Here is a 25166-nt window from a genome sequence, read left to right as displayed (position 1 = left end):
GCAGTAAAGGTTTTTTTTTTTTTTTTGGCATTCAGATTTCAGAAATTACAGTTAGTTTCTGATACAAGTATAAATATAAAACATTTACCTATGGGGCTGGAGAGATAGCTCAGCAGTTAAGAGTATGGGCTGCTCTTGCAGAGGAACTGAGTTCGGTTCCCAGCATCCACATTGCAGCTAACAACCATCTGTAACTCCAGGTCCAGGAGATCTGATGCCCTTTTCTGACCTCCGTGGGCATTGCATGACACAGGTACACTTACATGCAGGCAACACATTCATAAACATAAAATAAAAATAACAAAACATCAAAAATATCCACTGATGATTCAGGATGGGCAATGAACTTGAGACCCATGTTCTACTAAGCTTTAAAACTAAACTAAAATGACATTTATCTGTCTTCCATGTCCCCTCAATGATCACTGTTCTTTCAGGAGCTGTTGATTTCACTGACCTGGAAAGAACCTAACTATAGGGTGTTGTAGTCTTTTAAAATTGCTTTACAACAATCTTGACTTAATTCTTTCTGATCATTTTCTTACGTCCTAGTTTGAATATCATTAGCATCATTTAAATAAAGAAGAAAGAAAGAAAGAAGAAAGGAAGAAAGAAATGAGATGAAGGGTTTTTGGCATTCAGATTTCAGCAGTTAGTTTCTGATAGAAATATAAAATATTTTAAAATATTTATTTTTGTAATTTTGTGTATGTGTGTATGTGATATATGTGAGGATGCATGCCTGCCACGGCATGCGTTTGGAGGCCAGGGACAGACAGCCTTGGGTATCAGTCCTTGGCTTCTACCTTGCTTGAGGCAGGGTTTCTCGTCTCTGCAGCTGCACTGTGTACTCCAGGCAGCTGGCTGTGAGCTCCAGTAAAGCTCTCCTGTCTTACTCCCGTCTCATCCTAGGAGTGCTGCATTAGAAACACATACCACTGTATCCAGCTTTTATATGGGCTCCTAAGGTCCAAGCTTGGGCTGTCAAGCTCGTGTGATAAGGGCTTTTACTGCTGAGTCATCCCCCTGGTCCCATAACATACTTTTTACCTTAGCATTTTCTTGTGTGTGATCAGTAGTTATTCAGGTCACCCACGTCATGCACGAGCTCGTGAAAAGGCAAGTTGCACAATGACGTGACTTTCCCTGCGGCCTCTGTTCCTAGTGGAGAAATCACACCATCACCGTATCATTTTAATTTCCTGATCTGAATTCCTTTTGAGAATCTTCTGCTACTGAGACATGTTTTCTTTTGTGGTTCAGTCTCAGATCTTCTAAACCTGGATTCTAGTCAACTTTTTCTTTCACTGATGATCATTCAGATACACTTGTCTCCGAGGGCATCGGTATTTTTATCCCACCCCCAGTCTTCTTTGTTTATAAGATTTAGATTCAGAGTTGAAATTCCTCTAGTTATTACGTCTCTTCCTTGGGAGTTGAAATTGTCAGTGTATTAAGTGAAAAGTCAATCGAGAATGATTTTAGCTGAATGAGATCTTCAATAAGTGTCTGAATATCTGAAGTCCTATCATTACCTTTTCTTACTTCATCCTACCAGTTTCTTGCTGCTGCTTCCTGTGAAAGCTTACTTTTCATTCTATACTAAACTCTTAGGCTTATTTTCTCTGTAATCCATATTCAAAGTTGATATATAAAATGCCAGAGATTGGGACACTATTGGAATTATGATCCTTGTCTCAATTACTATCTCAGTTGAAATGATTTGGCCCCACACTGTCATTATTGCTTCTACATGACTTAGGCAAGGATTATTTGCTTGGGAAAAACAAGAAAGCCGGGCATGGTGGCATACGCCTTTAGTCCCAGCACTTGGAAGGCAGAGGCAAGTGGATGTCTGTGAGTTCAAGGCCAGCCTGGTCTACATAGCAAGTTCCAGTCCAGATGGGGCTGCAGGGAGACCCTGTCTCAAAAAGACCAACCCCCCCAAACTCAAGAACCTCCCTAAGCTATACTAAGCTAAAAACGAGTCATTTAGTAAAGGGATATTGGAGAATATCAGAGAATATGTGACCAAGGACTAGCTGGCTCTCCATAAGGAGCTCTGCTGGCCTCTGGGCAGGTGGGAACTGACAACAGACACTCTCTCATTGCTCCTGGGTTTCTACAGTACGTCTGCACTGTTCTCCCATTTCTGAAATGCGCATTCTCTACCTGAACATACACATGGAAACAATGATCTTAGCTCCACTGCACATGAACTTCCTTGCAGATCAAAGGCCTAAGCCCCCCAAACTCAGCTGAGGTCCTATTATCCTAAGTTCACTCACAAAGCAAATCTCCTTAGCTTAGCCTGTGATTTATTTCTTTTGATGTCACAAGCCCACTGCTGGCCTATTCATTTGGATCTGCAGAGGAAGGTTTCACTTGAGAAAAACAGTGGATAATAATTTTTCTCTAAGAGGGTGAGGATAGAGCAAAAACGATGTGGCACTCCATCTTAGAACTTGAAAATTATTACTATACATCTTAATTTCTTTTCCAGTCATTTTCCAACTCAATGCAAGCTTTTTTTTTTTGGTAAGGTACACTCCCAACTTAGAGACAGGTCTTTACTCCATTTTTAATTTTATTATGCTGATAGCATGTAAATGTGTGTGTGTGTGTGTGTGTGTGTGTGTATCAGTGTGGGTGCACATAACTTTTGGGATTAGGTTGGCTCCTTCCACTGTGAGTTCCAGGAATGATGCTGAGGTTGTCAGGCTTGCAAGACAAGCACTTTTACTTCTGGAACCACCTCACTGGCTCTCATTCCAGTATTTTAAACCGTGGTTTAAAACTTAAATTTTATTCATTATTATATCTTATACTCTCCCCTTTCCCTCAAAAAGAAGCCAGTGAAAAATTCTTTATATTCTGAAATATTTTAGATTCCTTCTAATGATGTCAGCCTCATTCTTGGAGTCAGCAAGACTGGGTAGCAGTCCTGAGATGTATTCGGGAAAGAGCGTGTCCCATTGCTTCTGGTTAATTGGGGCTGCGTTTAAGCTCTACCCCAGGAAATAATCAACCCAAAGCTGTATTCCCTCCTCTGAGTATTTGGTGCTCCTTAACCGACTGGGTTGTGCTTTTCTAGCTGAGTTTCATTCCATAAAGGAGGTCTAAATATGTCCATCTCCCTTCACAAAGCTGCATCCTTCAGGTGTGTCTGTAGGGACCAGCACCCTCATCTTTCTGCCCTGTTCCTACATTCTTCTTTGTATGTAATCTGACTTTATTCTGTCTCCAGAATTTTTTTTTGATGAGTGTGAGATGTATTTAGTTTTGTAGAACATCCAGACTTCTGTATCGGGAGGACAATCCAACCTAGTGTGCATTTTTAGCCCAAAAGAATTCGCTCATTTTAGCCTCCTTTTTGCGTCCACTTCCTTCTTCTCTATAGAATTGGATCAAAATTGGATCCTCTTCATCTGTAGTCAGCATCTTGAATTTTTAATTTCTCCATAAAATCCCATTTTATGGGGACTGCTTATAGCTAGATGCTTTCTGAGAGGCCAAAACATTTTTAAGGCCTTTTCGTATTTCCAAGCAAGTAAACTAGATGGCATTCAATATATCCGTATCTTATATTTGTTTTCTGATAGAAATTTTTCTTGGCTTGTCATTGAATCATTAGGTCCTATGAATTTTGATTTGAATTAAGCTCTCAAGATAAGTATTGTCCTGTATTTCTTTATTTCTTTTATTGTCTCTTAGAATATAAGTTAAGGTATAGCTTCATAGGTCAAGTAGACATCTATGCTATTAGGCAAGTTATTGATGTTGTGTAAGTCTCCATTTATTTGTCAGTAAAATGGAGATGATGATATTTATTACTGAAAATAATTGCTATGAGGATTAAATAAGACAACCAATGTTGGATGTGTAGTGCGCACTAAATACTCAGTAAGCACTAGGCTATGCCACATCTAATTATTTTTAACTGCTTTTGTTAGATTGTAAGTTTTTTGAACTTTAGACCTACATTTGAAAATTTGTTAAGCAGTTAAGTCTTGCAATTTATAACCATTCATTTGTATGATAATTATATTTAGTGATGAGAACTCCAGGAAAGCAAACACGCTAAAACTAAGATTATTAAATTTATTTTTGCTTTTTGATGTTGCATTTATGTTCTTCAAGTTCATAGTTTATACTTAAATCATTTTTATTCTCTTTCCTAACCTAAGTTCTAAAAACCCACTCATTCTAAAACTTTTCTGTCTTTTTTTTGGATTGGGTTCAAATTCAACTTGCACCAATATTTTTTCAGTCTAACTGGAGATTGAACCTAGGACTTCACACATGTTAGGAAAGTGCTCTAACACTGTTACATCCCAGTCCTCTTTTGTACTTTTTTTCAGACTGGTTCTCATAAGTTGCCCAGGCTAGTTTGAATTCACCTTGTATCCCAGGTTGGCCTTGAACTTGTGACCAAATCCCCTGCCTCAGCCTCTTGAGTAGCTGGGATTATAGGCCTGGCTTCTGCCAGTATTTTGTGTTAGCTACATGCTGGGCTCTGTGCTAGGTGTGTGGCCTTAGCTATGATCTCCCTGTTATAGATTAAAAAACAGTACAGGGAGCCGGGCGTGGTGGCGCAAGCCTTTAATCCCAGCACTCGGGAAGCAGAGGCAGGCGGATCTCTGAGTTCGAGGCCAGCCTGGTCTCCAGGACAGCTGGGGCTACAGGGAGACCCTGTCTCAAAAAGACAAAAAAGAAAAGAACAACAACGAAAAAAAACAGTACAAGGAATTGAAGTGAGCAGTTCAAGAACATATCATTATTAGCAAATAGTGTTGACAAAAATGACAAGGCAACCGTAAACTAGCGAGGAGGAACTTTAGGGGGAATTCAGCCAAAGACAGCTGGGGCTGACTAAGCTGCAAGGAAACATTTCATTTCCAGTTACCATTATCTGCACATCATGGTTGAGGTTTATTCTGCCATAAACTCAAAGTAGGTAAATTTCTACTAATTGAAACATAAAGTGGTAAATATGGGCTGGAAGTGTTTGATTTGGTGCTACGTTTTGTATATTTAAAGCTTTTAATATATACAGAACGGGTCTAAAGTGAGAAGGTCCACAGTTAATATTTTCAACGACAGAGCATGGATGGATCTTTCCCCAAAGTTTAGTTACAGTCCTCATAATACAGAACTAATTTCTGAAATGCTTGGTAGATGTGTCGATTCTGGGTACAAATGAAGCCTCCACTTCTGAAGGCCTGGTATGGGCTCCGATTTAGGTCTCCAATACAGGTCCAGCGATTTCTGGTGCCCTTTCGAGAAACACACCATTTGGCATGGTCCTGGTAAGAACTAAAATAAGATTGCCGAGCTGTCTTGATGGCTTTGATGTTGTAGACATGGTACGCGAGAGAGCAGTTTGAAGGAAGCTCTTGTCTCTTTCGCCGCCAGGTTTCTGCCAGCAAGTGCGTCTTTAGCTGCTGCGCCATCCAGGCTACAAAGATGTCTAGGAGTCGGAAGGAGAGAAACAGTGAATTTACATAATACTTGAAAAGATCTTCAAGAATAGAAATCTTCATCCACCCTTGATGTATGCATGCTGGGGGCACAACAATAACAGCACAGTAACAATGTAACTAAGTGGATGGGCAAACATTTTTTAAATCCTAAAGTGGTATGCAAATAAAAGTTACTATAATCTACACATGTCTCCACACAGATAAAGCATGAGGAGACCTCTGAAAAGAATAAGACTAGAGAATTAGAGGCCATTTCAAGGGTCTTTATAAGTCGTACTGTTATGATTGACTTTTCCTGAAGTCAATAGGGATTTTTAGATAAATCTTAGTTGAAAATTAAGAGAAACTAATTTATAATCATAAGTATCAATTGAGAAATACTGTGCAGGATGAACTTGGAAGGGTAGGTTACACAGAAGATAGGGTAAACAAGGTTGTCACGGTAACTGACAAACAGTGGTGTGGACTGTGGTGGCAGTAGAGGCTTTCGAGAGGATTTGATAAATGTGAAAGCTGTTAAGGGCCTGGAGCTGAATGGATTTGGTAGTTTGGTAGAGGAGTGAAAAGGACTCTAGAACGTCATGATGAGCAAGTTTGTGGGGGATGATGATGAGACAAGTTTAGCATGTTGCATTTGGTATAGCTGTACCCCCTCCAAGTGGAAACATCCCACTCACTGTTGAGTACATCTGTTAGCGTAGAGGCCAGGTGGGTGGATACCCAGCCTTGGAAGTCACTCAAGGGCTTTCTGGAATTGCACAGCATGGATTGCAGAGTGAGATAAGAAATGGGTAGAGGACCATATGGCAATCTTATCACCTAAGGAATAGTCAGAGGAGGAGGTGGGTCTGGCAGAAGGGACTTTTAAAAAGCGGAAGACCAAGAGACTACGCACTCCCCAAAATCAGTGGAGGGGAGTAGTTCAGGAAGGATAGGGTTTTGTTAGTGCCAAGATCTGTAAAGACTACCATAGTTTTTGTACCTCTTGTGCCTGACATGAGGTTGGCAAGTAGTAGGTATTCAGTAAATTGCCTGCAATGTATAAAGGAAGGAAGCAGAAAAGTAAGGTCGACAGCACGGTCATCAAGCATTGCTGACTAGGGATGACTGTTTATAGACAGAAGCAAGACTTGTGAAGAGAATCCAGCAACCAAAGGCTCTGAGTTGTCTCAAAAGAAATTCAGGTGGAAAAAGTAAAACCAGAGATAGGCAATTTAGAATCAAGGGAGGGTTTTTAGATATGCTTATATGCTCGGAAGAAAGACTCTGAAAGGCAGGACAGATCAAGTAGAAAAATCAAGGTATTTTCAGGCTAGAATGGGGTTACAAAGAGGGTATATAGTGTCTGTTGGAATGTGAGGAAACAGAGTGAAAATAAACAGAGGTAAGAATGTTGGAGGGGTCGTGTCGCAACATCGAAGTGGTTGTTCCCTGATGATCATTGCATTCACTGTGGGACAGAGGGCAGGGTTTTGTAAGGAGGGCGCAAAGGAACTGCATGAGGGATGGCAGAAGCCATAGCGGTGGCCCCAGGTCTGCAGAGGAGCTGAGTTTTCAGCCCCCTTTCCCAGCTGTATGTTTGTAAGATTCTTCTGTGATTGAACCAGCAGCGCGTTATTCACATAGAAAAGGGAAACGTATGCGTCGATGCCTGATGTCATGTTTTCTTTTCTTCAAGCCACCCCTCTTTTCTACGTCTGTACCCTAAATAACCAGACTCCTTTCTCCAAGTAACCCATAGTGCTTCCTGCTAGCACACTCTTTGGTGGTGGTCTTTTATACCGTCAAGAAAAGAATCCGATTTTGCAAAATGGAGGAAGTTTTGTCCCTGGGCTGACTGAAGTGTGGTGAGCTGCCGGCCAGGGACCTTTAAGGAACTGGACTTGGAGCACAGCTGGGGTATGTGGACAAGCTCCTGGTGAAAGGTGGCTGGAATGGAACAGCTGTAGATGTTTGGGTTGGAGACCAAGAGCTGAGAATCTAAATCAAGAAACAATAAAGAACAGTTGAAAACATAAACACAAATGGAAATGTTTACAAATGTTGTATATTAGGAAACAAAAGCAAAAGTCTCTCAAGTATGGGCATTCCATGTTTTACAGCATTGGCCTTCAAATGCCTTTTGGTTTGAGTAGCTGATACCTACCGAAACTTCCAGATATTTTTCCTATGAGTTTTATATAATTTTAAAATTTTTATTTAAGTTTATTTTATGTGTATGCATGCATTGCCTGCATGTAGGTAAGTGCACCCATGTCGTGCAATGCCCATGGAGGTCAGAAGAGGCTGTCAGATCCCCTGGGACTGGAGTTACAGATAGTTGTTAGCTGCCATGTGGGTGCTGGGATTCGAACCCGGGTCTTCTGCAAGAACAACCAGTGTTCTTAACTGCTGAGCCATCTCTGCAGCCCAAGTTTTATGTATTTTTTAAATCTTGTTTTGTGCGTATGTGTGTACATATGTGTGCATGTACGTGTGTGCTCATGTGTGTGAGTGCAGGCATGTATGTGCAGAGGCCAATAGACAACCTTGGGTGTCGGTGCTTGCCTTCCACCTTGTTTGAGGCAGGATCTCTTTGCTGTTGGCTGCCACATACACTAAGCTGGCTGCACCCAAGCTTCTCTCCCATCTTGCTGAGGAGCACTGGGATTACAGATATCCACCATCATGCTTGGATTCTAGAGATTGGGCCTCAGGTGAGGGCAAGTACTTTATCCATGGACCCATCTCCCCAGACCAAGTTCCATGCTTTATTCACTCCTCAAAGTGACATTATTAGGTAAGCTCTGTTGTCACCATCATCTTCATTTTATAGATGAGGTAGCTGAGATTTCTTTCACACACCTATGGTTATAAAGCTTGCAGCATGAAGGTCAATGTTTTTTTTTCCTCTGTGTACACATGTAGAGACCTCCTTGTGCCAATCTTTAAGCTTGAAGCATCAGCACGCACATCTTAGCTCTACATTGTTCAGCTGTCTATGAACTAGCTAGAGGAAGGCTTCTCTTAGGTGGCAGGCTCAGTGATCCTGGTCCTAAGAGAGAAACTGGATGAGAAACATTTTCTAAACTTCCTATACCTGGAGGTAAGGCACTCTTTATGATTTTTCTTACTCCTACATCACAGTTTGACAAATATAAGTGTTTTGGGCAATTTGAACTTGAGATCTTAAAAAAGTTTATCTGGCTCTGAGGTGTGATGTTGGTGGTATAGAGGTAACATTTGGTCTGCAAAAATAAACGTTTTTTAGATAAGATCCAGCCTATATTTAAAAATCAAGGGGGCTGGAGAGATGGCTCAGCAATTAAGAGCACTGGCTGCTCTGGCAGAGGACCCCAGTTCAATTCCTAGCACCCACATAGCGACTAACAGCTATCTATAACTCCAGATCCAAGGGAATCCAATGCCCTCTTCTGACCTCCATGGGCATTGCGCAACATGGGTGCACTTACACACATGCAGGCAATACACTCATACACATAAAATAATAAATAAAATATTTAAAAAGCAGGATCTTTCGTGCATGCGTGCACACACGCACTCACTCACACACGCATACACACATACACACAGAGTTTCTGATTCCTCATGAAAAATACAGAGATCTGTAATCAGTAGCCTTGTAATCCTACAGTATGACGGTACTGAGGACTTTGAAGGCATTCAAGGGAAAGTCAACACCCAAGTTTATTACTCTCCCCCGTGCTCATGCAATACCTGTTTCATACATTTTTGTTACCTGCCTGGCTCCTGTATTCTTTTGTAACGATTACCCCTAGCCAAATTCAACAATGTCATTGATAGACCAAGAATGAGGAACAAGTAGAGAGCCTGCCTGGGGTCTCACCACAGCAGAGCCAGCATTAGAGTCTAGTCATCAGGTTTATGACTAGATTAACAAAGTGACACACTGATGAACACATTTTCAGTTCCTCCTTTGACACCGCTGTCTCCTTTTCACACATTTGGTGTTACCTATTGCTTCATACTGGCTGTATTTGAAAGTTATGCAGATGCCGTTTTGTCCGTTCCATCTCCCCGTGGATGGATAATCATAGCCTTCTTCTGGGATTGGAGGAAACCCGGGAATAGAATGGATCAGCCAGAACCCCTGGACCCTGTTCCACAGCAGTAGACCTACCAAAGATACATTTGATTTAAATTAATTAGAAAACAAAGGTCCCTTTAAAATACAGTTCAAAGCTGTAACACTGAAGCATGTTTATAGGCTCTTGTTTTCTTAAGCTATCAATAATCGCTCATTTTTCAAGGATTACAATAAGAACTCAGGCACACTCATGATACCCCGTGACGGGATAATAAGCTTCCTCAGAGGGAAGCCAGGACAGCTACTCTGTGAGGAGTTAAGAGGAACTGCATGTTGGAAATGCCTGTTGAAACCACAAGGAAAATTCATTTGGCAGAATGCAAATTTGCTAAATTGGAATTTGGCCTTGTTAAACTATACAGTCACCTGACAAGCCTTGGCTAATGTCTTCACTGCTGAGCAGCTATTTTCAAAGGCTTGCTAAAAGCAGTGTTAAAAGAGACAATACCAGATGAAGAAGGGCTCATAGCACTTTGCTTTAATAGACGGCTGCTCATTTGTTGGAGAGGGGTCACTTAGTCCTACAGATCTGATTAAAAAGAGACAAAGAAAAAGAGATAGGAAGGCGCATAGTCTTGTTAATCGTGCTTTGTACAAGTCTCTAGAGCCTACCAAAATGAAAGCCAGAAAGAAAGAAAATAGCTTGTGACATAGCAGAAAGAACCTTATCCAATCAGAACCTCTACTTTCCGTGTTTTTCAATGTTTGGTGCTGTAACTAGATTTTCCAGTTTGCAGAGGAACATGCAAACATAAAATCCACTCATTCAAATGCCTGCTAGTTATTTATTTTTCAAAGAGCACACCTTGAGAAAACATACTGTGGTAGAAAAAGAATCTATCAATGTCTAAGTGGAAAATGTTGCAAGTTCTGTTAAACAGGCATGGCCTTGGTGGGCTTCCACCAGATGAATGTGCTGACTAGCTGGGTGTTAGGGTGCCTGTGGGCAAAACGAAGCTCTGACTCCACATTGAACACCGAACCTTCGAGGGAGCTAACAGGCTGGAGCAGGACTGGTGGTCAGAGACTGATGGAGGAGAGGTCAGAGAATATGGCATGTGATAAAAACATGTCCCATGTTAATAGGGCCATTGTGACGGTAACTACAAAACCAACAGCTTTCAACGATGATGGCTTTTGACAGTCATTACAAATGGCTTTTTTGGAGGGGAACAGAGACAGAGTTTTACACTGTAACCCAGGCTGACCTCAAATTCATGACAGTCCCCCTGCCTCAGCCTGGAATTATAGGTGTTTGCCACTATGCCTGGCTATAAATTGCATTCCTAGATATTGCAAATTAGCAGCCCCTGGGCCTGACACACCTTGCATGCAGATATATTAGATTTTCAGTATTTTCCTTTTAAAAATATATTGTATTTATTATTTTTATTTCATGAGTGTTTTGCCTGCATGCATGTAAGCGGTCCCATGTCATGCAATGCCCATGGAGGTCAGAAGAGGGCATTGGATCTCCTGGAACTGGAGTAACAGGTGGTTGTTAGCGACAATGTGGGTGCTGAGAATTGAACTTGCGACCTCTGCAAGAGCAGCCAGTATTCTAAACCCCTGAGCCATCTCTTCATTCCCAATGCAGCATATTTCTAAACCTGAATTCACTGCCAACCTTTAAGTCTCTGGGGACATTTTTCCACAAATACTGATTTTCAGCATCTTCTTAGAAATTGCATCCATACAAGTCAGGGTGAGAAATAAGTGACACCCTCCCTTTAGACATTATGTGTACCTTTTAGTCACCTGCTAGTTCAGCCCACTTCACCCACTTCACCTGCTGACCTTACCCAGTTTATTCTGAGGGCATTTGGGTTTGGAACATTCTAGAGAATACATATTGTCATGGAAGTATTCATGGTATAGAAATTGAAAACTTAGCCAGGCATGGTGGTGCATGCCTGTAGTCCCAGCTCTTGGGAGGCAGATGCGGGTGAATCTCTCTGAGTTCAAAGCCAGCCTGGTCTACATAGTGAGTTCCAGGCCATCTGGGGCTACAGGGAGACCTTATCTCAAAAAAGATGAAAAAATATTTTTTTCAAATAGATAATTTAGAAGTAGAAGGGATTAAGTGTGTTTAATGAGTATTAAAATTACAGGTTTTTTGTTATCTGCATTTTGAATTTTCTATAATGCATATACTTATGCACATGATTTATTAATGGAAAAATGGCAAAATTATCCCTATAAGGATTACTGAATAAAATAACAACATGTAGCAAAGTGTATATCAAGCATTACTATTATATGAAAAACTCTTTAAAATATTTTTTCCAAAATGTTCAAATGGAACTGCAAATTATAAAGAGTGAATTTTATTCAATATAAATTATGGCTCAGTAATCCTAAGTAAGCTGGGCACAACCCTGTAATCCTAACTACATGGGAAGTTTAGACAGGAGGGTCACAAGTTCAAAGCCAGCCTGGGCAATTAGAAAGATCCTATCACAAAGTGAAAAAGTAAGGAAAAATGTCTGAGAATAAATCAGTGATAAAGTGCACAGCCTTAGGCTCAGTCTTCATTACTGAAAAGCCAAAACCAAAACCTAACAAAAATGTATGTTCACACATATATCACACACACATACATATACGTGTAATGTAATACACATACCATATACACACACTGCACAGATACCACACACAATATACACATACCACACACAGCATACACACACATCACACACACAAAATATAAAATATATATATAGTCTAGCTGGTACTTGAGCAACCAGTACTTGACTGTTTGTTTTAAAGCATATTTTTTAAAATACTAAGAAATAAATCTGAATTTCTGCAGAGGGCATTGGTATGTCAGATCACATAATTTTACAACCTGTTATGCAGATATCATATGTCTCAATAAGTCAAGATAGGCCATTAAAAGCAAAAATTATCTTTTAGTATGGCATGGAGCATATTGAAGATGAAAGGTTTAAGAAAATGATGATTTCCAGGCTGGGCGTGGTGGCACATGCCTTTAACCCCAGCACTCGGGAGGCAGAGGCAGGCAGATCTCTGTGAGTTCAAGGCCAGCCTGGTCTACATAGTGAGTTCCAGGACAGCTGGGTCTACAAGGAGACCCTGTCTCAACAAGACCAAAAAAGAAAAAAAGAAAATGATGATTTCCAAAAGAATGAGGAACCAAGAGCCATTGCCTTACCTTTGGTGTGTCCGTACTTCCTGCTGTAATTTGAAGACTTAGGGATACCATCATTGTACATGACATATGCTGTGTTGTTGCTCTGCGGGAATATATTAGGATTTTAGTGGCAGGACTCCTCTACTCCCAATTCCTATCAGTATTTCTACCAGTTACTCAGCCCGCAACACAGAGCTTTTCATTAACACCCATGAGAAGTCACCCATAGGAATATGAATTCTGGGATATGCAAGATGGGGGGGCTCCATTTTCAGTCACACATTTTCAAACATTACTTTTATTTTATGCTTATGAGTGTATTGCCTGCATGTAGGTTGCTGCACCTGTGTCATGCAATGCAAGCAGAGGTCAAAAGAGGGCATCAGATCACCTAAAACTGGAGTTATGGATGGTTGTTAGCTGCCATGTGGGTGCTGGTAATGAAACTTGGCTCCTTTGCAAGAGCAGTGTTCTTTACTGCTGAGCCATCACTCCAGCCCCATCATACATGTTTTGTATGTGCACATGTATGTGTGTGTGTGTTTGTGTGTGGGTGTGTGGGTAGGTATGTGTGTGTGTAGGCTAAAATATAACCTTGGGTATCACATTCCTCAGGTGCTGTTCACTTTTTATTTTTTTGAGACAGTCTCTTATGGCCTGGAACTAACCAAGTAGGCTAGGCTGACTGGCCAGCAAGCCCCAGGGATTCACCCGTCTCCATCCCCCCCAACCCCCAGTTCTGGGATTACAAGTATATATGACTATACCTCAGTTTGGTAGGGGGTTGAACTCTGGTCCTTGCACTTACATGGAAAGTGCTTTCCCACCCTGCTGTCTCCTTGGCTGTCGTGCTGGTTTTGCCTCATATGACAAGAGCCCTATGTGATCTGTCTGAGGATGGTATTTCCATTTTTCTTGGTTGTTTGAAAGCATGTTTCTGATTAAGCAACTAGTGTGCAATAAGAGTGCTGGATTATTTGTTAGGGAAATGAACAGCCAAGGATCACACCTGGGTTTTTCCACTGATGTTATAGGCACAGTGCAGAGCAGGCTGTCAGGATCTGGTTTCCTCTGCCTGCCTCACTGCCTGCTCATAGTTTTGTATTTAATCAGGATTCATCATTATCTGCTTTCTTTCCTCTTTCATATGAGAGGTGTTTTTTTTTTCTTTTTTTCGATTGTTTTCTCAGTGCTACGTCAGTTCCTAACTTGATATTTCCTTGCTTAGAAAGTAATGAAATTTAATGTGTGATATTGGATTTCTTTTGGTATGTCCAAATATGAGTTGACTCTCCAACGAATTAGCCTGTTTTCTAACTCATAGTAAAGCTATTATTTTGATAGTGTCTCTGTGATGTTTTGGAAACCTGCTTATTTGTTCTGGGTGGTTCCATCCCATCTGTGTCATGATGCAGTGACGTTTATTGATGCCAATAATGTTGATATTGAAAAAGAAAATCAGTGACACGATAAAAGCAGAATAGGACAACTGGTCTACTTAAAAAAAATTCTCCCATTTTTTTTCCTCTCAGAAAGAAAAGTCAGTGATAGGCATCTTGCAGTTAATGACCTGAGGTACTCTAAAAACAGTTACCACCATATAGCATCATGAACAGCATTCTTGGCTACTATGTTTTGACAGTCCCAGGAAAGTTAGCTGGTTCTTAGACTCATTTTCCATAATCCATCACGGTTACAGAATGGTGCTTGTGCCATCCTCCTCTCGAAGATTCTGACACTCTGTGAGCTGGCATTCAGTGCATCAAGGAGGCCATATGTGTGCCTTTGAGGTGCCATGCGGAGGGAAGGTCTGGTGAGGAAAGCTATTCATACGATGGATACTAATCACAATCTAACCTGGAGTGTAACAGACAGCAATGGCTACATTGGTTGTAGCCTTGGTGGGAAAAGATGCTGCTGATAAATAGAAAAGATCACAGACTTCAGAATAGGCAGGCGGGGCACGGTGGCACACGTATGTAATTCCAGCATTTAGGAGGCTAAGGCTGGAAGATCGTGAGTTCAAGACTAGCTGACTAGCCTGAGCTACATAGGGAGATGCTATCAAATAAAATGTGTTTGTGTGTGTGTGTGTGTGTGTGTGTATACACACTAGCAAGGCTGCATTACATGTATATGTATGTGTATGTAATATATGTATAAGCATACATTTTAGTTAGGTTTTAGTTTTGGTTTTTCAGTAATGAAGATTGAGACTAAGGCTATGTGTGTGCATGGGCATGCTTGTGTGCATGTGTGTGCATGTATGTGCGTGAGTGTGTTTGGCTATGTGGGCCCACGTGAAGACCAGAAGCAGAAGTTGACATTGAGTGCCTTCCTCGGTTTCTTTTCCGTCTTATTTTTCGAGGCCGGGTCTCTTACTGAACCTGGAGCTCACCGTTTCAGGTAGGCCGGCTGACTGTCAAGTCCAGAGATCTGCTTGTCTTTGTCCCTAGTGTGGGACTACACCCCACTATACCTGGTGGTTGTGGGATTCAAACTCAGTTCCTCATGCTTGTATAGTAAGGATGTTATCCACCGAGCCAGCCCCAGTTTTATTCCTTTTATCTTTGAGTATTGTTTTGACAACTGGGCATTGGACAGGGGCGGGGATTTGTCTCTGACCTACTCTAGCAGGAGACAAATGTAGGCAACTGTAAGCCATTGCAGGGTAATTTGATCAGTGTTATGGAGGGTTCTTATTTGCAAAAGGGAAAATTCTAAGTGCAATCAAACTATTGGACTCAGTCACCTTGACATTTGTGATGTCAAATGAGTTGCTTACACTATCTGTTAGAAGTTCAGTTCCAGGTCAAGGGCAGAGAAGACACGTTTTCCTAGCCACAGTTGGCACATAGTTATGGCTTCCAGAGAGCGCCCAGTCACCCCTACATGCCGTTGGCAGCTGTTACTTTCTTCTTGGCTTCATTGCCCCTCAGACATGGAAGCCAGATCCATCCTGACATTTTTCTCCCCAGAACTGATCACTCAGAACATTGTATATGAGGTCTTACTGAAGGAAAGAAACATTGAATAGCTTATCCCAACTTCCCTTTTCTTTCTCATACACATTTTAATTCCTTACTTCCTTTTTAAGGATGGGGTGGGGTGGGCAAGGTCTCAGTCTATGACTCAGGCTAGCCTGGAAGGCACCACGTAGTCCAGGCAGACCTTGGCTTCATGGAGATCCTCCTGCCTCAGTGATCCCCCTGAGTGCTGGGATTATAGTTGTGAACCACCACCCCTGGCCTTTCTACCTTTTTTGTTTTATAAAGCAGGTTTGTTCTTTCTGCCTCCTAGGCTCTGGGCTGCCTTTGCATGCCCCAGAGTCCATCAGAAGCTGCCAAACTGAGAATCTGAATGGTCATCTACTCCAGAGACTTGATGAGGTGTTTTTTCCCTTCTTCTTGGCCCCAGGAGTCCCTGGGATGGAGAAGAATCCCTGGAACATAGGTGTTTACTTTTTCGCTAATGAGTTGTGTTTCCTGTCCCCATCCTCAGAAGCAGCTGCAGGCAGTTTCCATTTTATATAATATCCTGATTATTCAAAACAGGGTTGTTGTTGATATTAAAAAATTTAGGGACTGGAGAGATGACTCAGCAGTTAAGAACAATGACTATTCTTGCAGAAGACCCGGGTTCGAATCCCAGCACCCACATGGCAACTAACAACTGTCCGTAACTCCAGTTCCGGGGGATCCGACAGCCTCTTCTGTCTTCCGTGGGCATTGCATGACACAGGTGCACTTACTTACATGCAGGCAATACATTCATACACATAAAATAAAAAATAAAAATAATAAAATATTTTTTAAAAAAGCTTCGAAAAACACCTAAAACAGTTGCTTGGCACATCACATGTACTCAAACAGTCCACAAAGTGATTTTAACTGTGCTTCTGCTCTGAGACTGCTCTTAATAGCAGGTAAGTAAAATGAACACTAGCATACAGTGACAGCTCTGCATTTTCTGAGAAAATATTCAGATAGACATGTGCAACAACACCAGAAGCTAGAGCAGTCTTGTAGTAAGCATTGGATTTAACATCTGTAAAACCCACCAAGGAACCTAGCATAGTATAAGAATGGAGCCATTTTATATATTTCCATAGTAATGATTAGAAAATGCACACTCAGTGGAAGTGTGTGTTAATTACTACTTTGTTTCACTTATCACCCCTGGTTGGAGAGTAGTCACTGTACAACATATGGAGCCTGGAATACCCTGGGGTGGCAGGCCTACTTAACTAAGTCTTTGGTCAGATCACTGAAGTCCAGGTAGCAGGCATTATCTCTATTCAGCCAAGTAAGTTCTAGGCCCTTGAATCTAAAGCCTTAGCTACCAACCTATCATTTTGAAAATGATTAATTAAAAAGAAGACCCAATGAATCGGAACGATGGCTCAACGGTTAAACAGCACTGTCTGTTTATACAGAGTGCCAGGGTTTGGTTCCCAGCACTCACATGGCAGCTAACAACCATCTGTAACTCCAGTTCTAGGGTATCCGATGCCTTCTTCTCACCTCTGCGGGCATTGCACGACTTCAGTACAGGCAATACACTCATACACATAAAATAAAAATAATAAATAAAATATTAAAAAAGAAGCCCCAGGGGCTGTAGAGATGGCTCAGTCATTAAGAGCACTGACTGCTCTTGCAGAGGACCCAGGTTCAATTCCCAGCACCCACACGGTAGCTAACAACCGTTCATGACTCCAGTTCCAGGGTATCCAATACCTTCTTCTGACCTCCACTGGCATTGCATGACACAGGTTCACTTACACAGGTGCAGGCAATATACTCATGCACATAAAATAATGAATAAAATATTTTTTCTAAAAGGAAGACCCAGAGAAACTTTTACTTGAATCACTAGCACTTATTAACAGCATGATATAAACAGCCAGTAATTCATGACATGATATTTACAGACCTATACTGCCTAGTAGCAGGAGAGAGCCCTTCTCCCCATTTCTATTAAGATGCAGAAGAGAGGAGGTGCTGAGTGAATTGGCAGAGCTTTTGGCAGCCAGGATTTCTATAAGCAATCAGTTCACATCTTGCCCAGTGATACAATTGGACCTGGTACCAAGTAAACCAACAATTTGGCACTGACAAGCCCTGGTCAGGTTGATTTAGTTAGTTGTCCTGGACTAGTTCTGTGCTAGTTTGCCTCAAGTTTCTGGGGCAAGGAGTAAGCAAGCCAGAAGGAAAAATACCCCGAAGATGCTGCTTTGAAGTTTTAGATTCTGTATTATATATTTTCTATGATCTCCACAAATGATCGACTGTAACCTACCTTGGAGGGATAGGCTTCGTACAGCTGCTGTAAGGTCCATCCCAATGCACTCCTGTTGGTGTTCATTAGCTTCTCGCTCCTCCTCCAGCTCCTGGTTGAGGGGTCCATGTACAGGTACCCCAGCCCAGTCTCTCCACCGTCCTTGCCTTGTCTTTTGGGTAACTTATAAAAGACAAACCTAACAAGGACGATAGCTACCAATTACCATCATGTACTGACTGCTTTTCCGATGGCAGTCTGTGTTAAACATTTAAATATTTTATTTTTATTTTATGCATATGAGTGTATTGCCTGCATGTGTGTAAATGCACTCGTGTTGTGCAATGCTTGTGGAGGTCAGAAGAGGGCATTGAATTCCTCTGGAACTGGAGTTAGTGACGGTTTTCTCCAGGGAAGAAAAGATGAATCGTAGAGCTGTTCTAAGACGTTAGCTGACCTTGTGGCTGGGGCCTCTAAGTGAAAGTTCATGTATATTGAGAGTGATCCTCTCTGCTGTTCCCATAGTCCCAGTGGCTACAGTGGGGAGGTCAAGGTCCAGGTCTAGATTGGAGAATTCTTGGATTCCCTTCTGCCATAGTGCGTGGCATCTGATTTCTTGGGGCCTAGTCAGCTGGTATGAGATTTGGGTATGGGCTTTGGGGGAGGGGGAGGCCCCCTGGAGTCTTGGGCCCAAACATTGTTCTTCAGCTCAGTTTCTCTGAAGGTTCTGCATTGAGGATTTGTGCCCAAACCCAATCTAAGTATTTGAAGCAGGCTTTTTTTCCCCGTGTCCCCCCCCCCCATTGTTTCCTGCTTGTTATCTCCTCTGGGCATCTCACAGTGAAGGCAAGTGGTTTGGCCCTCATAACGTTTTGCCTGCCCTGGATCACCCAGCCTAGGGTTTCTCAATACACTCTGGTCCCATTTTGAGCCAAATCATTCTTTACAGTGCAAGCTGGCCAGTGTCCTGTAGGATTACTAACCTCTACCTATTAGATGCCAGTAGCATCATCCTAAATCAAAAATGTCTCCAGACCTTGTCAAAAGTCCCCTGAGGGTAAAATTGTCCTCCTTTGGAAACTACTGGTCTAGACAAATATATTCTAATAGCAGGAACCCTATAATTAACCCCAAGAAACTCCCAGAGAACCAAACATAAGGCACATCACCATACAACAGTCTGCCCAAGAGCATCTCTCTCTCTGCTCGGTTGTCTTCAGACTTATGCTTCTGTTCAAGTGAACTCTTTCCTGTCTTGCCAATGCCTCACAGTGCCAGGTCCTCACCTGCGGCAGGAAACATTCCTTGGTGCCTGGCTTTGTAGCAGCTAAGCAACTTCCTCTCTGCTAAGTGGCTAAGCTGATTTTTCTCTGCTGAGTATTGCTAAGTAATATGTCTATTCAGTTGCAGCAAAAAATTATATAAATCACAAATTGGTAGCCCCTCAGCATAGCATTTGTGGACTCTCACTATGCCAATGTCACCAGGTGATACAAGTACTTTTAAACATTTTTCCTGGGTGACCATCTCTAATTCATTTGATTTCTTGCCCAGAACTCCAGGTTGAGTTCAGATACCTAAACAAAAGGATGCCTCATAAACTTGCAACTCCACATATTTGAAACCAAGTTTATAATATTTTATACCAAATCTGTTCATTCCATCCTGTTAAGGAACACACAGTCTCATAAGCTAGAAGCCTAAAGTCTTTAACTTCTCCCTCTCACCTCCCCAGAAACTCACCTACCATCTAGTCTTTCCAGGGTTTCTTTTTCTGTTTCTACTACAACCATTAGCTCCAAACCGTAAAGCAATTCCTGCTTTGTAAACAAGCCTGTCTCGGACTCTAACCATAAATTTCTGCAAACAGACCCTGCTATCTGCTGTCCGAGGAACTTCTACAAGCCTTCCCAAGATGAGACCTATCTATCTAAGGAGGAAGAATACAGGCCTGTATTCTCTACCCAAACCCCAGGACTCTGTTTCCCTACACAAAAGTACTTAAGGTCCCCTGCTGTTTGGCCCACGTGGCTACTGCTGACTCCCTCTGGTCAGTGGTCACCCCTCATTGACTAACAAAAGGTCATTATGGATTGTATGAGGTTGGTTGCTTTTCCTTTACTACCTGCAACTCTTTGAACTGCTAACCCTAACATTTCCCAGGGACAGCATTCTCAACTTCCTGGAGAGAATTCTAAATCCTAATTCCTAACAGCAGGTTTTATATCACCTGATTTAGCTTAGGAGTACAGAGCCACCAGGTACCGTAAACTGAGAGCTGTCAAGTCACAGCACAGACTGCTTCTTAACTCTGTCCAGAGAGAACTGCGTGGAGACAATCCAAGGTGTGGGATCTGGTCTAAAGATCAGGCCTATGTGCTAATAAGTAGCTCCCTTACTATGTCAAGTTCAAATCCCACAGCGTGCAGTCCACAAAGGCGCTATGACCTTCTCCTACCATTATAGCTTTGCCTCCTTCCATTTTAACACATCCTCCTGAACTTCTAGCAGTAGCAAATCGCTTTGCGCTTCAAACTTTCCATGTGGCCTCTTGACCCTCCTTTGTTGGCCTGAACTGCTTTGGCATTTCCCTATTAGTTTTTTCTAACCACTTCATAATTGTTCTTAAACCTTAGCTACAAGCTACATCCTTAAAGAAGCCTTCTTAGCTGCGTGCCCCTAATGCCTTATATGCCTTTACTGTGACTTTGTGAACTCTTTAAGGGTAGGAACTATGTTTCATTTGTATTTCTGTCTTTAAAACTCAGGACAAGGTCTGGTAGAAACAAGTGCTAAATGAGCGAATTTATCTGTGCTCTTATCTTGAAATTCACACAAAGCTTGATGTCAACCACAATGGAAGACTTAAACACTCAGTAAAGAGTGGAGAAGTAGAAAAACCTCCAGGAGAATCTGCCTCCAATGGAGTAGTGTGGCTTGGCTCTTTGAAACTGTCCTAGAGGCTAGTGACCTCCCCGGCCACTCTCACTGCTGCCTGAGCTGCCTCCTGAGCCAAGGTTAACCAAACAGTGCTGGGCTCGATCAAGTACTCTCTCGTGCCCATAAAGAGAAGGGTATGCCTCAGTTTCCGAAACAATGTCACCTACCTTCTCCTTTGTACTTCACAAAGGACACTGAAAGGCTTCTGTTAGAAAAGGCCACATGTAATAAAAGGAAATTGCCAAGAGACAGTTGTCAGCTCAGTCCCACTCAGAACAGCGACTCAGGTCCCAGGGAGCTGCTCGGCTCTCCCTTAGGAGCAACTTGCCCACCCGGCAGCCAGCTCTGCGTGGGAGTTGAGCCCACAGGCACACTTTAAGTCCCTTTCTTTTTAGTTTACGTATTTATTTATTTGCAAGATCTTGTGTAGCCCAGTCTAGCCTGGAGCATGCTATGTTGCCAGAGATGACTTTGAATTCCTGATCCTCCTGCCCCTACCTCTGAGTGCTGGGATTACAGGTGTGTGCTACGGTGTCTGGTACGTGTGGTAGTGGGAACTGAGCCCAGGGCTTTGTGCATGCTAGCTAAGTACTCTACTGACTGAGCCACATCCCTAGCTCATCACTTTCCTTTTAAAGGTGGAAGTTTTCCTGGGTGTCATCACAGGCTTACTACAGCTTCCTGTTTTCACACACCCATCATTCCATTTCATTTACCTACCAATCCACAGCTGCACCTTCTTCATTTCTGCAGGAGATTGTCGGTACGCCCAGGACCCCAGGAAGAGCAAGGAAGAGCAAAGAAAGGGCTGTTCCTAGAGGTTTTGCTGTCATTTCTATCTGTTGCCTTTATTCCGTTCCGTGGACTGTGGAGTCTGGGTTTGAAGTCCTCAGGCAGTCCTGGCTCTGACAACACTCTCATTTACTTCTGCTGTTTACTGTTCAGGCATTAATAGTCCCGTATCACCTGACACAACAGTCCAGCGTGACTCCGGATGCCTTTGTGCTCAATTGTTGACTCGTTTGCATCGAAAAGTCTGGAGAGAAAAAAGGGATTTATATAGCTATCTATAGAGTTAACTCTTTGGAGTGGATTATAGTAGTATGAAATTTGGTGGGAAAGGGAACTCCCATACCGAGTTGATGTTGAATGAAATGTTTCATGTTATCCCCCCTTCCAAGTGTAAATGCATGTGATTCATACATTAAATAGAAATGACAAAACCTTATGCCTTACTAATGATTAGGCTCTGTCACCTATAATAATCTCTATCTTAAGGGAGTAATTTCTAAGCAGTACTTTGAAGGTTGCTTCAAAGTAAGAGCAAATTCAATTGCATTTTAGGAAAAATGGTGATGTATATTCCACACCCCCTAGGCTGTGGCCACTCAGGGAAATGCTTTGCTTTAAAAAGGCCTTGCATTCAACTGTCCACTGTGCAATCAGGTAAACATATTGACCGCGTACTTTGAGGGTTAAATAAAACACTTTACCAACCTCTGTTTTGCCTACACTATTCTCTCTCATTCTTGAGACTGAATTTGAAGTTGAAGGTCAAGGGAAAATGGCCCATTACCATACAGACTATGAAAAGGTGAGCCGCCACTCTTGGGGATGAGGGAAGGACTAGATATACTTAAGTGCATAATGCTCTTGAATCAGTTTTTAGCTGATGAATAACAGTTAACTTCATGCCTGGAAATCACGATGGCTGCACTCCATCCCTCGCCTTGATTTTTGGATTCAGATCCAAGTAATCTAGGAGAACCAGACCAAACAGACCCTTGAAAGTCAGATCACTTTTATGGGCCAGCTGGTGGTATGCAGAATTCTCAGTGTTCGTAGGAAAGAGAGGGCTTGTGGGTCTACTTCTCCCAAGACAGAGGACAGAGGAGTGCTCTGGACCACCTACCTACACTACCTGAGCTATCTACAACAGGGCAGAGTTCTGGGCCTGCCTCATCTCAAACCTGAGGAATCACAGTCCTTCCAGCTGGGCTCAGGAATCTGTAGTGTGTGTTTGTGTGTGTGTTGAGCTATCTACAACAGGGCAGAGTTCTGGGCCTGCCTCATCTCAAACCTGCGGAATCACAGTCCTTCCAGCTGGGCTCAGGAATCTGTACTGTGTGTTTGTGTGTGTGCGCGCACGTGTGTGTATACGTGTGTGTATGGGGTGTGAGCATCTATGTGGAGGCTAGAGGTCCATGTTGAATGTCTTCTTCAATCATTCTCTGCCTTATTTTTTTGAGACAGAGTTTCTCACTGGGCTGGAGTTCACAGATTTGGCTAGGCTCGCTGGCCAGCAAGGCCCAGAAATCTTCCCTAAGGCTGGGATTAAAGGAACTTGACACCAGGCCCAGCTTTTTTAATGTGGGTCCTGGGGAACTGAACTCAGGTCTTCATGCTTGTGTGGTAAGCACTTTATCAACTGGGTGATCTTTACAGATCCTCAGAATCTATATCTTTAATAAGGCTATTGGTAATGCTGGTGCATCCTAAAATTTAAACTCATTGCCCTGAGGCCCAGCTGATGTGTTGTCTGGAGGATTTGACAGCTTTCTTTATGGGAGCAGACAAAATTAACTAAGCTAAGAAATGTTTTCTTCTTACTATTTCACCATGGATATCATTTTGCTTTATATAGATTTTTTACTGTGTTCAGTGAAAAAGGATTTCAGTAACTCTAAACAATAAAGATATTCATGGCATGAAAATTAATTTTCTATGTTAAAGAGGAAAAACATTAACTTTTATTTACTTTCTTCATCTTGTGAAACTTTTAGACAACTGAACATCAAGCATAGGATTTGTTGAAGAATTTTAAAAAATATAAGCAACTTGTTTTCAGTTATGTAGGCTAAAGGCAGTTTGTTGAGTAAGATATAGAATAATTCCTGTTTTTTCTCCTTGTCATATGCATAACACAACCCTGTTAATGTTATAGTAAACAGCCCTGAAGTATTGGCTAAGCTTATTCTTACCTTCCTGTGAGGTGGATTGGAGAACCTCTCTACTAGGATGGTATTTGCTAAATCTAATTTCATTTCAAGGTCTGGAAACACACAGTGTGGTTGGTTTCTTTCAGATGTCATTTTAAATGAATCTTTTTATCTTCTGGTGTCACTGACCCTGTCATGCTGCCTGTCAGTCAACAATCTTCTTTTGCAATCACTACTGTGTCAGACACTGTACCAGCTATTGAGGGTTTCCAGGGATTCTAACATTTTTCTAAATCCTCCAGTCTAGTGTGTCCTGTGTTTTTGCTAAAACCAGAAAAGCAGTATTATGGAAAGAAACCCTCAAGTTTGATGGATGAAGATCACAAAATGGACAGAATGTGTTTCACAGGATTCCTTGCTGGTGAAGTCCAAGTAGTAGGACAATACCATGATCCTTTCACAATTTTGTAATTTCTAAGCTGTAGAAAATGCTTTCTTTTTACCTTGGCCAAGTAGAATAAACAGGGAAGAACTCTCTTCTTGGAAATGGGCTTCTGATTTTTTGGCCCCTCAATGCCATATGTGGACTTTAAAAAAATTTTTTTAAATTATTTATTTAATAACCACATGATTTGAAGAAGCATTTCATTATAGCATTAACATATTCAATAACAATTTCCAGAGCAAAGATGCATCTTTTTCAAATTTGCCTGTAAATTTTTAGGTTCACAGTTGAATTAATATAGTTATACAATATGAACTCAGTATAAACCTCATAAGCTGTAAAACTAAATGAGGTTTTAACCTTTAAAAAGGATCTCCATTTCATTTTAAGATATACTGTTTCATACAGAAAAACTCATTTTTAACGCTATTAACACTTAGATGCTTGCACATGCATCTCTAATCTCTATGTATCTGATTATTACTAGTCACAGTTGGTTACTTTCTGAGATTCTTGGCACCTGAGCATGGATATAAAGTCATCAGGTATATGTTAATGGTAATGTTTCTCACATCTCCTAATTAACATGAAGCAAATTTTTATGCTTCTTCCTCAAATATAATTCATTTTTTCATTTGTTGATTTTTTTGTGTGTATTTCATACAGAACATCCCAAACAATCTTATTTGTCTATATACCCACATCCAAAATGGCACCCTCCCATAGTCTCCCCTCCCCCCAACTGGAGCCCATATACTCTGTCATCCCTGTTACTGTCTAATGTGTTGTTGGTACCCCCAGACATTCTCCAGTGCTT

At 41.7% G+C, this 25166-nt stretch overlaps 2 protein-coding genes across 2 annotated transcripts in view; one reads left to right on the top strand and one right to left on the bottom strand.

The window, feature by feature from the left end:
- Positions 1-4699: 4699 nt before the first annotated feature.
- Positions 4700-21866, bottom strand: Dnase2b (deoxyribonuclease 2 beta). Its single transcript, XM_008826256.2, has 6 exons — positions 21686-21866; positions 18047-18224; positions 12767-12848; positions 9459-9620; positions 7266-7463; positions 4700-5470 (listed from the first exon to the last, which is right to left on the bottom strand). The coding sequence occupies exons 1-6, from the start codon at positions 21796-21798 to the stop codon at positions 5130-5132; spliced, it is 1074 nt and encodes a 357-aa protein (XP_008824478.1). The 5' UTR covers positions 21799-21866; the 3' UTR covers positions 4700-5129.
- Positions 21867-22481: 615 nt separating this feature from the next.
- The window catches only part of LOC103728098 (uricase), a 43078-nt gene continuing 40393 nt past the window's right edge, over positions 22482-25166 (top strand). Inside the window, exon 1 of the mRNA XM_008826233.2 lies at positions 22482-22559. Within this exon, the coding sequence (XP_008824455.1) occupies positions 22530-22559 (30 nt within the window). The 5' untranslated portion in view covers positions 22482-22529. The remainder of the gene's footprint in view (positions 22560-25166) is intronic.

This window comes from Nannospalax galili, unplaced genomic scaffold, assembly GCF_000622305.1.
Source record: "Nannospalax galili isolate Female #2095 unplaced genomic scaffold, S.galili_v1.0 scaffold9, whole genome shotgun sequence".
Classification (NCBI taxonomy): Eukaryota; Metazoa; Chordata; class Mammalia; order Rodentia; family Spalacidae; genus Nannospalax; species Nannospalax galili.
Note: the sequence above shows the minus strand (reverse complement) of the source record. Positions and strands in the feature narration are given on the sequence as shown.

Bases quoted from the DNA above. Each gene is read 5' to 3' on its own strand.
- Dnase2b (XM_008826256.2), bottom strand. From the start codon at position 21,798: ATGACAGCAAAACCTCTAGGAACAGCCCTTTCTTTGCTCTTCCTTGCT. The intron at 12,849-18,046 runs GTAGGTTACAGT...ATATTCCCGCAG, and splicing joins ACGAAGCCTATCCCTCCAAG to AGCAACAACACAGCATATGT. The intron at 7,464-9,458 runs GTAACACCAAAT...TTCTTGATTTAG, and splicing joins CAGCCAGTATGAAGCAATAG to ATTCTCAGCTCTTGGTCTCC.